Source organism: Salmo salar, chromosome ssa21 (assembly GCF_905237065.1).
Source record: "Salmo salar chromosome ssa21, Ssal_v3.1, whole genome shotgun sequence".
Classification (NCBI taxonomy): domain Eukaryota; kingdom Metazoa; phylum Chordata; class Actinopteri; order Salmoniformes; family Salmonidae; genus Salmo; species Salmo salar.
Genome location: NC_059462.1, coordinates 56,220,827 through 56,235,790, shown reverse-complemented (window position 1 = coordinate 56,235,790; position 14,964 = coordinate 56,220,827). Strand labels below are relative to the sequence as shown.

The 14,964-nt window shown below is 45.7% G+C and overlaps 1 protein-coding gene across 1 annotated transcript; it reads left to right on the top strand.

Moving 5' to 3' along the window:
• Window positions 1–11,432: 11,432 nt before the first annotated feature.
• On the top strand, window positions 11,433–13,637 carry LOC106582536 (T-cell-specific surface glycoprotein CD28). The gene is made up of 4 exons (XM_014165720.2): window positions 11,433–12,230; window positions 12,485–12,856; window positions 13,116–13,258; window positions 13,409–13,637. Exons 1-4 carry the CDS (start codon window positions 12,062–12,064, stop codon window positions 13,493–13,495), a joined length of 771 nt encoding a protein of 256 aa, XP_014021195.1. The 5' UTR covers window positions 11,433–12,061; the 3' UTR covers window positions 13,496–13,637.
• The last annotated feature ends 1,327 nt before the right edge of the window (window positions 13,638–14,964 follow it).

The following is a 14,964-nucleotide window of genomic DNA, read 5'->3' as shown; positions in this document are numbered from 1 at the left end:
AACCTCACCCAGAGAGCTGAACATGTCAGTGTGGTAGACAGAACCTCACCCAGAGAGCTGTACATGTCAGTGTGGTAGACAGACAGAACCTCACCCAGAGAGCTGTACATGTCAGTGTGGTTAGACAGAACCTCACCCAGAGAGCTGTACATGTCAGTGTGGTAGACAAAACCTCACCCAGAGAGCTGTACATGTCAGTGTGGTTAGACAGACAAAACGTCACCCAGAGAGCTGTACATGTCAGTGTGGTAGACAGAACCTCACCCAGAGAGCTGTACATGTCAGTGTGGTTAGACAGACAGAACCTCACCCAGAGAGCTGTACATGTCAGTGTGGTAGACAGACAGAACCTCACACAGAGAGCTGTACATGTCAGTGTGGTAGACAGACAGAACCTTACCCAGAGAGCTGTACATGTCAGTGTGTTAGACAGAACCTCACCCAGAGAGCTGAACATGTCAGTGTGGTAGACAGACAGAACCTCACCCAGAGAGCTGTACATGTCAGTGTGGTAGACAGACAGAACCTCACCCAGAGAGCTGTACATGTCAGTGTGGTAGACAGACAGAACCTCACCCAGAGAGCTGTACATGTCAGTGTGTTAGACAGACAGAACGTGCCCCAGAGAGCTGTACATGTCAGTGTGGTTAGACAGACAGAACCTGACCCAGAGAGCTGTACATGTCAGTGTGGTAGACAGACAGAACCTGACCCAGAGAGCTGTACATGTCAGTGTGGTAGACAGACAGAACCTCACCCAGAGAGCTGTACATGTCAGTGTGGTAGACAGACAGAACCTCACCTAGAGAGCTGTACATGTCAGTGTGGTTAGACAGACAGAACCTGACCCAGAGAGCTGTACATGTCAGTGTGGTTAGACAGACAGAACCTGACCCAGAGAGCTGTACATGTCAGTGTGGTAGACAGACAGAACCTGACCCAGAGAGCTGAACATGTCAGTGTGGTAGACAGACAGAACCTCACCCAGAGAGCTGAACATGTCAGTGTGGTAGACAGACAGAACCTGACCCAGAGAGCTGAACATCTCAGTGTGGTTAGACAGACAGAACCTGGTTATACAGACAGAACCTGGTTAGACAGAACCTCACCCAGAGAGCTGAACATGTCAGTGTGTTAGACAGACAGAACCTGGTTATACAGACAGAACCTGGTTAGACAGAACCTCACCCAGAGAGCTGAACATGTCAGTGTGTTAGACAGAACCTGGTTAGACAGAACCTAACACTAACCAACCTGACAGAGCTTGAGAGGATCTGCAGAGAAGAATGGGAGAAACTCCCCAAATACAGGTGTGCCAAGCTTGTAGCGTCATACCCAAGAAGACTCGAGGCTGTAATCGCTGCCAAAGGTGCTTCAACAAAGTACTGAGTAAAGGGTCTGAATACTAATGTAAATGTGATATTTCAGTTTTTTTTTTATTTATACATTTGCTAAAATTACAAAAAATAAAAATGTAATGTCCCAAAAATATTTTAAAAGCATACTTTTCAAAAACGCATGTGTAGAAACAATTGCATATTACCAGCATCCTTTTCTACAGTTGAAGTTGTGATTTATAATATTGTTCCTGTCGCGGTTGTCGTAGGAATGAGCGGACCAAAGTGCAAGAGTGTGTGTCGTTCCACATTTGATTTATACTGTGAAACTATGCGATACATAAATAAACTGAATTATTTTTTTATTTTATTTTTTTAAAACGTGACGCAGAGGTGAAACATACACAACTCAAAATGAATCTCCCACAAACCCAGGTGGAAAACCCCCCCCCCAAAAAAATACTAAAGTATGATCTCCAATTAGAGACAACGAGGACCAGATGCCTCTAATTGGAGATCATCCCAAACAAAACCCCCAACATAGAAATACAAAACTAGAACATGAACATAGAAATACAAAACATAGAAAACTATGGTCAGGACGTGACAGTTCCTCATATTTAGCTTGTTCAAATATTTTGTTCATTTTATCAGCTGAATAATATTGTACTTTTAATGACACGTTAACCTGGGCAGTGACAGGCCACGTCTGGCGAGAGCGGAGAAAGCTTAATCACTAACGTCATCATAATGGAAACTCACACGTCGTGTGTAGCAGGCTTATTAACCCATTACAGCTTCCTGTTACATCTAAGCTGCTTCCTGTCCACGGGGCGTGTACTTTTACATCAAAGCTGCCTCACGCTGCAGAAACAGGAGATAGGCTCCTACGCTATTGGCCGTACTGGCTCGTCCTGGCTTACTTAACCCACCCTAACCCACCCTCTTGTTTCCCCATACAGACAGACCTCTGTACATCCAGCGTGTGTCTCTTCACAGCAGAGTGTCCATCTCCTGCCCAAACATGACAGGGGAGGATCTGAGCTTCCACCTGTCTTTGAACCAGTCCTTCGATCACACCACAATGCTCAAGAGTAACCAGATCCACACCAGCAGCAACCAAGCAGACACTTGGGCCCAGTTCTATCTAGTTGACCAAAATCTGAACCAGAATTTGACCAATCCCTATGTGTTCACGGTCAACAGCACAGGCCTGTACACCTGCATAGCAGAAAGGATGAGGTCTCCGCCTTATCAAGAGGACTCTGTTCACACTCTACTGATTGAAGGTAAGGGACAGTCTACAAAGGTAAGGGACCGTCTACAAAGGTAAGGGACCGTCTACAAAGGTAAGGGACCGTCTACAAAGGTAAGGGACCGTCTACAAAGGTAAGGGACCGTCTACAAAGGTAAGGGACAGTCTACAAAGGTAAGGGACCGTCTACAAAGGTAAGGGACCGTCTACAAAGGTAAGGGACCGTCTACAAAGGTAAGGGACCGTCTACAAAGGTAAGGGACCGTCTACAAATGAACTAGCCTGGTCCCAGATCTGTTATTTTTCTTGATACCTCGATCGCCGTCATTAGCAATGAATGACAGGGATTTGGTATGACGGCACAAACAATTTGAAAACGAAAGTGACGTGGTACAAAGACATCCCAGGTGAAGCCTGGTGTGGCTGGGCTGTGAAGCGGATGAATTATGGCTTCTCATTTCTGGTTTCTACTGCGTTCTGATTGGTTCACAGAGAAGCGGTGTCTGACACCCCGAGATCCACTGGCCAACCAGAATTGTGCAGAGGTTCCTAAACCCCTCCGCCTGTGGCTGTTATTGGTGGGATGTGGGTTTCTTCTCTACAGCATCATCATCACCATCATCGCCATCGTCCTCTGGGTCAGTTTTCATTTCATGTTACTAACCCTAACCCTGATCCTGATCCTGATCCTGACCCTGACCCTGACCCTAACTCTGACCCTAACTCTGACCCTAACCCTGATCCTGATCCTGATCCTGACCCTGACCCTGACCCTAACTCTGACCCTAACTCTGACCCTAACCCTGATCCTGATCCTGATCCTGACCCTGACCCTGACCCTAACTCTGACCCTAACTCTGACCCTAACCCTGATCCTGATCCTGACCCCAACTCTGACCCTAACCCTGACTCTGACCCTGACCCTGACCCTGACCCCAACTCTGACCCTAACCCTAACCCTGACTCTGACCCTAACTCTGACCCTGACCCTAACTCTGACCCTAACTCTGACCCTAACCCTGACCCTGACCCTAACTCTGACCCTGACCCTAACTCTGACCCTGACCCTGACCCCAACTCTGACCCTAACCCTAACCCTGACCCTGACCCTAACTCTGACCCTGACCCCAAATCTGACCCTAACTCTGACCCTGACCCTGACCCCAACTCTGACCCTAACCCTGACTCTGACCCTGACCCTGACCCTGACCCCAACTCTGACCCTAACCCTAACCCTGACTCTGACCCTAACTCTGACCCTGACCCTAACTCTGACCCTAACTCTGACCCTAACCCTGACCCTGACCCTAACTCTGACCCTGACCCTAACTCTGACCCTGACCCTGACCCTGAGAGTCTGGTCACTCCGTTTATTATTCTAGCCAAGTAAGTCCACTCCAAAACATCTGTTATCCAGGGAGTCCTGGGAGTTCTGGGAGTCCAGGGAGTTCTGGGAGTCCAGGGAGTCCTGGGAGTCCAGGGAGTCCAGGGAGTCCAGGGTTTCCAGGGTTTCCAGGGATTCCAGGGAGTCCTGGGAGTCCTGGGAGTTCTGGGAGTCCAGGGTTTCCAGGGTTTCCAGGGATTCCAGGGATTCCAGGGAGTCCTGGGAGTCCTGGGAGTTCTGGGAGTCCAGGGAGTCCTGGGAGTTCTGGGAGTCCTGGGAGTCCTGGGAGTCCTGGGAGTTCTGGGAGTCCAGGGTTTCCAGGGAGTCCTGGGAGTTCTGGGAGTCCAGGGTTTCCAGGGTTTCCAGGGATTCCAGGGAGTCCTGGGAGTCCTGGGAGTTCTGGGAGTCCAGGGTTTCCAGGGTTTCCAGGGATTCCAGGGATTCCAGGGAGTCCTGGGAGTCCTGGGAGTTCTGGGAGTCCAGGGAGTCCTGGGAGTTCTGGGAGTCCAGGGAGTCCTGTGAGTTCTGGGAGTCCAGGGAGTCCTGGGAGTCCTGGGAGTCCTGGGAGTCCTGGGAGTTCTGGGAGTCCAGGGTTTCCAGGGAGTCCTGGGAGTTCTGGGAGTCCAGGGTTTCCAGGGTTTCCAGGGATTCCAGGGAGTCCTGGGAGTCCTGGGAGTTCTGGGAGTCCAGGGTTTCCAGGGTTTCCAGGGATTCCAGGGATTCCAGGGAGTCCTGGGAGTCCTGGGAGTTCTGGGAGTCCAGGGAGTCCTGGGAGTTCTGGGAGTCCAGGGAGTCCTGGGAGTTCTGGGAGTCCAGGGAGTCCTGGGAGTCCTGGGAGTCCTGGGAGTCCTGGGAGTCCAGGGTTTCCAGGGAGTCCTGGGAGTTCTGGGAGTCCAGGGTTTCCAGGGTTTCCAGGGATTCCAGGGATTCCAGGGAGTCCTGGGAGTTCTGGGAGTCCAGGGTTTCCAGGGTTTCCAGGGATTCCAGGGAGTCCTGGGAGTCCTGGGAGTTCTGGGAGTCCAGGGTTTCCAGGGAGTCCTGGGAGTCCTGGGAGTTCTGGGAGTCCAGGGTTTCCAGGGAGTCCTGGGAGTTCTGGGAGTCCAGGGTTTCCAGGGATTCCAGGGAGTCCAGGGAGTCCAGGGATCTATAAGAAAATGCTTTTAGTCGTTATGCCCCCAGCTCATGTAATATCCTTCAGGCCACCTTGAAGCTGGACTCGCTGGTCTCCATTGTTTAAATGGAGTTTAAGGGAGGGGTGACGTTGTGTTCCTTTTTGATTCATCTCGTTGTGTTGTATTGATGTTGTTATTTTACATGATGTTGTGTTACACCCTGGTTTCCATGGTGACCTAACCTGTAGAAATAAATCTCATGTTCACAGGGATCCAGTGTAAATAAGACCCTGGTTTCCATGGTGACACACCCTGAAATAAAAGCATTACTTAGTGACTGTCTATAAACACTATGTTGTATCATTCTAACACAATGACTGACCTATCATAAGATACCCCTTATACAATGACTGACCTATCATAAGATACCCCTACACACCCTATGTAACCGATGTGAAATGGCTAGCTAGTTAGCGGTGGTGCGCGCTAATAGCGTTTCAATCGGTGACGTCACTCGCTCTGCGACCTTGAAGTAGTTGTTCCCCTTGCGATGCAAGTGCCGTGGCTTTTGTGGCGCGATGGGTAACGATGCTTCGCGGGGTGTCAGTTGCTGATGTGTGCAGAGGGTCCCTGGTTCGAGCCCGGGTTGGGGCGAAGAGAGGGACGGAAGCTATACTGTTACACCTACATCCAATCATTGATTTCTTCTGATGTGTTGATGTGTTTATTTTTCCCTCAGAGGAAGATGAAGATGGAAGTGTCTGTTCAGAGTGACTACGTGAACATGAAGCCTGGAGAGAAGACGAGGCCTAAGAGAGTCCAGCATCCAGTCACCGGGAGATTCTGATTCCGGTCTTCCTATGGCTGTGTACCTAATGGCGCCCTATTCTCTATGGCTGTGTACCTAATGGCGCCCTATTCTCTATGGCTCTATGGCTGTGTACCTAATGGCACCCTATTCTCTATGGCTGTGTACCTAATGGCACCCTATTCTCTATGGCTGTGTACCTAATGGCGCCCTATTCTCTATGGCTGTGTACCTAATGGCGCCCTATTCTCTATGGCTCTATGGCTGTGTACCTAATGGCACCCTATTCTCTATGGCTGTGTACCTAATGGCGCCCTATTCTCTATGGCTGTGTACCTAATGGCACCCTATTCTCTATGGCTGTGTACCTAATGGCGCCCTATTCTCTCTGCGTAGTGCAAACAGTCCTGTTTTTAGACGGATATGGATGAAAATACCCTCAAATTAAAGCAGACAGTCTGCACTTTGACCTCATAGTCAGGTAGCCTAGTGGTTAGAGCGTTGGGCCAGTAACCAAAAGTGTTGCTAGATCAAATCCCCGAGCTGACAAGGTAAAAATCTGTCCTTCTGCCCCTGAACAAGGCAGTTAACCCCACTATTCCTAGGCCGTCATTGTAAATAAGAATTTGTTCTTAACTGATTTGCCTAGTTAAATAAAGGTTAAATAATTACAAAAAAAAGTTGATTTAAAATCCAAACCTGTGGAATTTAGAGCCATAAGAAGAAGCAATGCCTCCATGTCCCAATAATTACAGAGGACACTTTACCTGCAGGCCTCCTGAGATGTGTGCAAACCTGGTGGCCAACTACAAGAAACGTCTGACCTCTGTGATTGCCAACAAGGGTTTTGCCACCAAGTACTAAGTCATGTTTTGCAGAGGGGGTCAAATACTTATTTCCCTCATTAAAATGCAAATCAATTTATAACATTTTTTGACATGCGTTTTTCTGGATTTTTTTGTTGTTATTCTGTAACTCACTGTTCAAATAAACCTACCGTTAAAATTATAGACTGATCATTTCTTTGTCAGTGGGCAAACGTACAAAATCAGCAGGGGATCAAATAATTTTTTCCCTCACTGTACTTTGAAAAAAGTATAATTTTCAATTAATCAAAAATGAGACATGGCAATCTGCAAAAAGGCAATTTTTAAACGGCCCGCCTGGCGTAGAAAAGGTGCCCTGTGTGAAACATTCTATGAGAAACAGTGACATACACTCAGAATGACCAAAAAGGATAAATCCCATATTGGTCTTTCCCAGTCAGGCCAACCCAGGCTGTACTGTGGAGTAGATTAATAGTAGGACTACTATTGAAACAGATGAAATGAGGCTGTCAACTGATTCAGAAAATGTATGTTTTCCATTTTTGTCAGGTTTTCGGGGTCTCACAGTCACAATTGGATGTTCCAAGTCCATGACAATACTTAAACCACATCAGTAGACCACTTTTAATTCAAGTAAACAGCCACCTAACACTATTGTTTGGTTAGTGGTGTTTCTGTCGTACATCTACCTAACACTGTTGTTTGGTTAGCAGTGTTTCTGTAGTACAGCCACCTAACACTGTTGTTTGGTTAGCAGTGTTTCTGTAGTAAAGCCACCTAGCACTGTTGTTTGGTTAGCAGTGTTTCTGTAGTAAAGCCACCTAGCACTGTTGTTTGGTTAGCAGTGTTTCTGTAGCACAGCCAACTAGCACTGTTGGTTGTTTAGCAGTGTTTCTGTAGCACAGCCACCTACCACTGTTGTTTGGTTAGCAGTGTTTCTGTAGCACAGCCACCTAGCACTGTTGTTTGGTTAGCGGTGTTTCTATAGTAAAGCGACCTAGCACTGTTTGGTTAGCAGTGTTTCTGTAGTACAGCCACCTAGCACTGTTGTTTGGTTAGCGGTGTTTCTATAGTAAAGCGACCTAGCACTGTTTGGTTAGCAGTGTTTCTGTAGTACAGCCACCTAGCACTGTTGTTTGGTTAGCAGTGTTTCTGTAGCACAGGCACCTCGCACTGTTTGGTTAGCAGTGTTTCTGTAGTACAGCCACCAAGCACTGTTCTTTGGTTAGCAGTGTTTGGTTAGCAGTGTTTCTGTAGCACAGCCACCTAGCACTGTTGTTTGGTTAGCGGTGTTTCTGTAGTACAGCCACCTAGCACTGTTGTTTGGTTAGAGGTGTTTCTGTAGTACAGCCACCTAGCACTTTTGTTTGGTTAGCAGTGTTTCTGTAGTATAGCCACCTAGCACTGTTGTTTGGGTAGCAGTGTTTCTGTAGCACAGCCACCTAGCACTGTTGTTTGGTTAGCAATGTTTCTGTAGTACAGCCAGCTAGCACTGTTGTTTGGTTAGCAGTGTTTCTGTAGTACAGCCACCTAGCACTGTTGTTTGGTTAGCAGTGTTTGTGTAGTACAGCCACCTAGCACTGTTGTTTGGTTAGCAGTGTTTGTGTAGTACAGCCACCTAGCACTGTTGTTTGGTTAGCAGTGTTTCTGTAGTAAAGCCACCTAGCACTGTTGTTTGGTTAGCAGTGTTTCTGTAGCACAGCCAACTAGCACTATTATTTGTTTAGCAGTGTTTCTGCAGTACAGCCACCTAGCACTGTTGTTTGGTTAGCAGTGTTTCTGTAGCACAGCCACCTAGCACTGTTTTTTGGTTAGCGGTATTTCTATAGTAAAGCGACCTAGCAATGTTTGGTTAGCAGTGTTTCTGTAGTACAGCCACCTAGCTGTTGTTTGGTTAGCAGTGTTTCTGTAGTGCAGCCACCTAACACTGTTCTTTGGTTAACAGTATTTGGTTAGCAGTGTTTCTGTAGCACAGCTACCTAGCACTGTTGTTTGGTTAGCAGTGTTTCTGTAGTACAGCCACCTAGTACTGTTTGGTTAGCGGTGTTTCTGTAGTACAGCCACATAACACTGTTGTTTGGTTAGCAGTGTTTCTGTAGTACAGCCACCTAGCACTGTCTGGTTAGCAGTGTTTCTGTAGTACAGCCACCTAGCACTGTTGTTTGGTTAGCAGTGTTTCTGTAGCACAGACACCTAGCTGTTGTTTGGTTAGCAGTGTTTCTGTAGTACAGCCACCTAGCACTGTTGGTTAGCAGTGTGTCTGTAGTACAGCCAGCTAGCACTGTTGTTTGGTTAGCAGTGTTTCTGTAGCACAGCCACCTAGCACTGTTGTTTGGTTAGCAGTGTTTCTGTAGTACAGACACCTAGCACTGTTGTTTGGTTAGCAGTGTTTCTGTAGTACAGCCACCTAGCACTGTTGTTTGGTTAGCAGTGTTTCTGTAGTGCTGCCACCTAGCACTGTTGTTTGGTTAGCAGTGTTTCTGTAGCGCAGCCACCTAGCACTGTTGTTTGGTTAGCAGTGTTTGTGTAGTACAGCCACCTAGCACTGTTGTTTGGTTAGCGGTGTTTCTGTAGTGCAGCCACCTAGCACTGTTGTTTGGTTAGCAGTGTTTGTGTAGTACAGCCACCTAGCACTGTTGTTTGGTTAGCAGTGTTTCTGTAGCACAGCCACCTAGCGCTGTTGTTTGGTTAGCAGTGTTTCTGTAGCACAGCCACCTAGCACTGTTGTCTGGTTAGCAGTGTTTCTGTAGCACAGCCACCTAGCACTGTTGTTTGGTTAGCAGTGTTTCTGTAGCACAGCCACCTAGCACTGTTTTTTGGTTGCAGTGTTTCTGTAGCCCATGAGATGGAGTTACCACAACTGCCCCGAGGTGCCTTATTGCTATTATAAACTGTTTACTGTCTGATATACACACAGATTAAATGTTGTTTCAGCTAATCATCATCCAGAAGCAAAACTACCAAGTTTATAATACAGATTATATAATATAAATTATGATTTTTATATTATAGATTACAGTCATGATTTTTTGTTTTATAATGTCAAGTTGTACATTACAGAATGATGCCGCTGATAATCAAGAGCCTCAGAAATGATCGAACATTATCAGACTGTATGAAGCTGTTTGTGTGTTGCAGAAAAAACGGATGGAGAATGTTCATGTGTGAGTTTAACTTTACAACCTCATGTTGGGCCCCGAACCAGAGGTTCTTCCTTGTGACTCGGTAGGACTCAGCCCCTAACCAGAGGAGCTTCCTTGTGACTCGGTAGGACTCAGCCCCTAACCAGAGGAGCTTCCTTGTGACTCGGTAGGACTCAGCCCCTAACCAGAGGAGCTTCCTTGTGACTCGGTAGGACTCCGCCCCTAACCAGAGGAGCTTCCTTGTGACTCGGTAGGACTCAGCCCCTAACCAGAGGTTCTTCCCTCTGTAGTGCACTCCTTTCGACCAGGGTCTATAGGACTCTGTAGTGCACTCCATTTGACCAGGGTCTATAGGGCTCTGTAGTGCACTCCATTTGATCAGGGTCTATAGGACTCTGTAGTGCACTCATTTCGACCAGGGTCTATAGGACTCTGTAGTGCACTCCATTTGACCAGGGTCTATAGGGCTCTGTAGTGCACTCCTTTCGACCAGGGTCTATAGGACTCTGTAGTGCACTCCATTTGACCAGGGTCTATAGGCCTCTGTAGTGCACTCCTTTTGACCAGGGTCTATAAGACTCTGTAGTGCACTCCATTTGACCAGGGTCTATAGGCCTCTGTAGTGCACTCCTTTTGACCAGGGTCTATAGGACTCTGTAGTGCACAACATTTGACCAGGGTCTATAGGGCTCTGTAGTGCACTCCATTTGACCAGGGTCTATAGGGCTCTGTAGTGCACTCCATTTGACCAGGGTCTATAGGACTCTGTAGTGCACTCCATTTGACCAGGGTCTATAGGACTCTGTAGTGCACTCCATTTGACCAGGGTCTATAGGACTCTGTAGTGCACTCCATTTGACCAGGGTCTATAGGACTCTGTAGTGCACTCCATTTGACCAGGGTCTATAGGACTCTGTAGTGCACTCCATTTGACCAGGGTCTATAGGGCTCTGTAGTGCACTCCATTTGACCAGGGTCTATAGGACTCTGTAGTGCACTCCATTTGACCAGGGTCTATAGGACTCTGTAGTGCACTCCATTTGACCAGGGTCTATAGGACTCTGTAGTGCACTCCATTTGACCAGGGTCTATAAGGCTCTGTAGTGCACTCCATTTGACCAGGGTCTATAGGCCTTTGTAGTGCACTCCATTTGACCAGGGTCTATAGGCCTCTGTAGTGCACTCCATTTGACCAGGGTCTATAGGCCTCTGTAGTGCACTCCATTTGACCAGGGTCTATAAGGCTCTGTAGTGCACTCCATTTGACCAGGGTCTATAAGGCTCTGTAGTGCACTCCATTTGACCAGGGTCTATAGGCCTCTGTAGTGCACTCCATTTGACCAGGGTCTATAAGGCTCTGTAGTGCACTCCATTTGACCAGGGTCTATAGGCCTCTGTAGTGCACTCCTTTTGACCAGGGTCTATAAGGCTCTGTAGTGCACCCCATTTGACCAGGGTCTATAGGCCTTTGTAGTGCACTCCATTTGACCAGGGTCTATAGGACTTTGTAGTGCACTCCATTTGACCAGGGTCTATAGGACTTTGTAGTGCACTCCATTTGACCAGGGTCTATAGGACTTTGTAGTGCACTCCATTTGACCAGGGTCTATAGGACTTTGTAGTGCACTATATAAGGACTAGGGATGCCTCCTTGATGTTTTCAAACCTATTCCAGGAAACAGTTTTTAATCTTATTAAATCTCCTGTCTACTGCACATCTCTGAGCAGTTTAACACAATACTCTAAGCACACTTAATAAATATTTAGATTGCCGTTGGCAAATAGGTGGATAATCCCTCATTCAAATGGCAACCTATATTCCCTTAATAATAGGGCACTCACTACCTTTGACCAGGACCCATGTGGGAAATAGGGACCCATTTCATAATAGTGGTGTAACCCCCCTATTAATCTTCCTCTACTCCGTCATTGGTTCTCAGCGTTCGCACTGAAGCGCAGAAGACGTTTCAATCGCATTGGCATGACGTCAACAACAAAAAAAAGGGCTAAAATATCACAAATCAGCATTTTCATTATGACTAAACCATTTCAGTGTTTTACTCTGGGTGTTTTTCTCTTTAGGTTCACTTTGCATAATTTCCGTTGTCAATGGAAACTATTTTACCAGAATAATGAACAGTACACCTGAATTGGTGGTTTGCTATTACTGGTAGTGTAGCACGTATGTGCTTTCTATGTCGTTGATCATCGCAAAAAAATCTCTGACTCTTTCCGAAAGACTTGGCAATATAAAAGTCAGAAGATTTTTTTTTTTTTTTGGAGGTACACTTCTTCTCATCATCATCATGAGTCTCAACCTGTTGACATTTCTCTGTCTCGGTCTTTACCTCCCAGTGTGGAATGGTGAGTACCTTTTTTTTTAAAGATGATACAAGACATTTCTTTAATAAGAACTAGATTTAGTCAATGCAGAGTTAGTTGTTAGTTGTATTGCATTGTTGGGTCCTCAGGTGTTAGGAGGTGGACCTCTACTTCTGGATGATGTGGAGCTGTATAGGATACAAGCTCAGCAACAGCAATGAGTGAATCTGACCTCTCTCTCTCTCTCTCTCTCTCTCTCTCTCTCTCTACCCACCTCTCTCACCGTCTCTTTCCAGCCCTGAAGGTTTCCCAGCCGTACCGTGTGGTGAGTCATCGTGGTGAGGTGGAGTTGTTCTGCTCCTACCACCACACGGGGAGACATGAACCGGAGGAGCTAAGGGTCACTCTGCATCGGGGGATGTACGGGGAGCAGGAAGAACAGAAAGTGTGCACCTCCTCCTTCACCAACAAAAATACAGCCTTCCAGACGGAGGGAGAGGGAGAGACGACGGTGACTTGTCGAGGCCAGTTAGGACCAGGCAAGGTGAACCTGACTATTTCTGGTCTCCGGGGTAACGACACCGACCTGTACCGCTGTGCCATAGAAGTCCTGTACCCTCCGCCGTACCTCAGGACGTTTGGGAATGGCACCCTTCTCTATATAACAGGTAATACTGAATGCTACTGTATATTGGGAGATAAATAGATCTAAAGGCTTAATGCTAATGATACATACAGACATTATGCACTTACCTATCAAGTGGACTTTGAATCCACGCTTTGATTCAATTGTGATTTGTGTGAGAATTTGGGTTGGGTTTAAAGATGCAGATTTGAAGTTAGGATTGAGCCCTAGTTCTCAAAACAATACGCGTATTGAATTCTGATATGACTGTTGTTAAGATTGTGCATGGTGCATTTCTGTAGAGGAACCAGGGTGCTTTACCCCAGAGGCCCAGAGAAGAGATGATATAACAGGAGAAACATCAGTCAGACTACCCTTAGCAGGAATGACCGCTGCCACCATATTAATAGTAATCTCTGCAATTGCTATCCTCCTCGTTCATCAGGTGAGCTCTTACGAACAACTTCTGCTTTAACGTCGATCAGTCACTTCACGAGCAACAACAACAACATTAACCTGATAACAAGAGTCACTTCTGTCGATACTCTTATGTCCATTTTATTAATAGATATAATAATGTAATTTAACCTTCTAGGTTCTGCAGAGGAAGAGAAGATTTGAAGCAATAATACCAATGACATCACAGAATGACGGAAGATTTGATTATGGTAACTTCCAATGAAGAATTTTTTTGGGGAGAAATGTATTATTATTTTTTAATCCATTCTATATGTTTCATTGTGTTGTAATATAAAGAAATTGCAGACTAGTAAAATCAAGTCTACGACTAGCCTCGAATAAATTGTTTTGTTTTTGATCAATCATTTCCGTCTTTGTCACAATAATTTCTTATAAACACACGATTTGTTGAATAGCCAAGTGGTTATTGAACACTCAGAGTGTGACGACGATCTTACTCAGAGATTTCCCCAGTAGCACTAATATCTAGGTGGCATTTCAATTAAATGACTACACATTACTGAGATTTCTTTTGTCCAACTCAACAAAAAAAAAACACTAGACCACGATAAAGATCAATATTGATATTGTGGTCGAGACTCAAGACAGCCTTTGATGAGTTATCTCTTGCTGTCTGGATTGACAGCCGACAGCTGGAGAAATATTAAAATTAACAGCTGGAGAAATATTAAAATAAACATGTGTAAGTTATTATAATTAGTTTTCCCTTTTATAAGTATTTATTTACCCGTCACTCACAAAATCCTAAAATGTGTGTCTTTTTAAGAACCGTATAGCTGAGTAATTCCTTAATCTTACAGTAATTCAATTCATGATACAGTGGCCTTCAGAATGTATTCACACCCCATGACTTTTTCCACATTTTATTGTTACAGCCCGAATTTAAAATTGATTCAATTGAGATTATGTGTCACTGGGCCTACACACAACACACCATAATGTCAAAGTGGAATTATGTCTTTAGACATTTTTACCAATTAATTAAAAATTAGAAGCTGAAAGGTCTTGAGTCAATGCCTATTCAACTTTGTTATGGTAAGCCTAAATAAGTTCAGGAATAAAGATTTGCTTAACAATCACATTATACTGTTGCCTGGACTCACTCTGTGAGCAATAATAGTGTTTAACATGATTTATGAATGACTACCTCATCTCTGTACCCCACACATACAATTATCTGTAAGGTCCCTCAGTTGAGCAGCGAATTTCAAACACAGATTCAACCACAAACACCAGGGAAGTTTTCCAGTGCCTCGCAAAGAAGGGCACCTATTGGTAGATGGGTAAAAATGAAAAAGCAGACCTTGAATTATCCTTTGAACATGGTGCAGTTATAAATTACACTTTGGATGGTGTATCAATGCACCCTGTCACTACAATAATATAGGTGTCCTTCCTTACTCAGTTGCCGGAGTTACTCCACAATACTAACCTAAATGACAGAGTGAAAAGAAGGAAGCCTGTACAGAATAAAAAAATATTCCAAAACATGCATTCTGGTGGTGGCTGCATCATGTTCTTGGTATGCTTGTCATCGGCAAGGACTAGGGAGTTTTTCAGGATAAAAATAAATGGAATAGAGCTAAGCACATGCAAAATCCTAAAGGAAAACCTGGTTTAGTCTGCTTTCCACCAGACACTGGGAGACAAATCCACCTTTCAGCAGGACAA

What these genes read in the sequence shown, in the direction of transcription:
- LOC106582536 (XM_014165720.2), top strand. Translation starts at nt 12,062, where the DNA reads ATGTCGTTGATCATCGCAAAAAAATCTCTGACTCTTTCCGAAAGACTT. An exon ending in TTACCTCCCAGTGTGGAATG is followed by an intron (nt 12,231 to 12,484) that starts GTGAGTACCTTT and finishes GTCTCTTTCCAG; the next exon opens with CCCTGAAGGTTTCCCAGCCG. An exon ending in CACCCTTCTCTATATAACAG is followed by an intron (nt 12,857 to 13,115) that starts GTAATACTGAAT and finishes GCATTTCTGTAG; the next exon opens with AGGAACCAGGGTGCTTTACC.